At 36.9% G+C, this 1,497-nt stretch overlaps 1 protein-coding gene across 1 annotated transcript in view; it reads left to right on the top strand.

Annotated features, from left to right (window-relative positions):
* The first annotated feature begins 604 nt into the window (after positions 1-604).
* pigu (phosphatidylinositol glycan anchor biosynthesis, class U) overlaps positions 605-1,497 on the top strand; it is a 9,173-nt gene continuing 8,280 nt past the window's right edge. The window contains exon 1 of the mRNA XM_008402492.2: positions 605-774. Within this exon, the coding sequence (XP_008400714.1) occupies positions 645-774 (130 nt within the window). The 5' untranslated portion in view covers positions 605-644. The remainder of the gene's footprint in view (positions 775-1,497) is intronic.

The following is a 1,497-nucleotide window of genomic DNA, read 5'->3' as shown; positions in this document are numbered from 1 at the left end:
GTAGAGAGAGAGAGAGAGGTGATAATAATAGTTATTATTATAATTAAACCATTAATTTTCAAAGTAATGATAATTATAAGAATAATAATTAGTTGCAGTAGTATTAGTAGCATATTGTTAATGTATTATTAGCTATTGCTTAATGTTTCAATTGATGATTATTCATTATTTAAATTTCTGTGTTGCAGTTTTCAATCGTAGTTACTTTTATTTTCTCCAGAGAGAAAATGGGGAAAAAGTTGCTGCTTTATTTTTTTCTAACTTTACGGAAAGGTTCGTTTTGTTTTGGTGCAACACATATAGTTTCCGGAACAGAACTAGTATAAGAAATATCGTTCCGTTTTAAGTGTTATTTTATATATGGTGTTTTTTTATGGTTACAGTAAAACAAAACATTTTTATTGAAAAGATAAATAATTATATTTATATTAATTTAAGAAATAATTAGTTCCTGAAATAAATACAAAAATAAAATGCTAATTTAAATGTAATACTGTCAGTATTGTTATTAATACTGTCAATTTTACTAAAATGTTTTTTAAGTAAAATTTTTGGTGGAGGCCTGTTTGCCCCTTCGCTACCAGCAGGACTTCATTTCCCATCATTCCCCTCGCGGGTCGGGCGGAGAGCGCTTCCTTGTGAAGATGGCGGCTCCCTTGTCTCTGCTTCTGGTTGTAGCCGTCACAATCCGCGCGGCTCTGAACAGATCCAGCCTTGCGGAGCTGATCGCAGAGAGGGTGGAGGTGGTGTCTCCGATCACCGCCTGGAAGCGAGGTAAGCCGGCCTGGAGCGGCGCTCCGGGCCTCTTTCCCGGTTACAGCGCCTTCCGTTCCCTCGCCGCTCCGGTGACAACGGGCGACGTCAAACCGGTTCATCCGCTAAAACCTGCAAATAGATTCATCTTTTTAAACCCAGTTTCACACGGAACGATCTATTAGCAGGGACTGTTTATGCTTTGAAAATATAAAATTATTCTTGATGTGTTTCTTTGAACAAATATCTGAGTTTCTGTGTGTCAGTGATTAAACAACCAGCAGAACCAGAATAATGAAGGACCGAACCGAACCGAACCGAACCGAACCTGGCCACTGCTTACCTCATCTTCCCATATGTACTTTTCAGATTTATTCGGTTCAAAACTACTTCATGGATCCAAAGGGAAATTAAATGTGACTCATTTTATGAGTGACAGTTTGAAAGCGTTGCTTTAGATGCTTCATATGCCAAACTTTAAGTTATATAGATGTTCAGAAATATCCATAAACTAAGACTTAAAATGTAGCCGTATCTGTTTCTTATGTCTGAAATGTAAATGTGTTCAGAAATGGGATCAGTTCAGTTTCTGGTTTCAAGTGTTAATTATTTTCTAAAGTGTCTAAACTGAAATTTTTTTAGTTGTCAGATTTTAAAAGTACTTAAAAGAGGACAAAAGGGGATTTTCTTCTGTCTGTCTGTCTGTCTGTCTCTCTGTCTGTCTCTCTGTCTGTCTGTCTGTCT

Source organism: Poecilia reticulata, unplaced genomic scaffold (genome assembly GCF_000633615.1).
Source record: "Poecilia reticulata strain Guanapo unplaced genomic scaffold, Guppy_female_1.0+MT scaffold_233, whole genome shotgun sequence".
NCBI classification, from domain to species: domain Eukaryota; kingdom Metazoa; phylum Chordata; class Actinopteri; order Cyprinodontiformes; family Poeciliidae; genus Poecilia; species Poecilia reticulata.
Note: the sequence above shows the minus strand (reverse complement) of the source record. Positions and strands in the feature narration are given on the sequence as shown.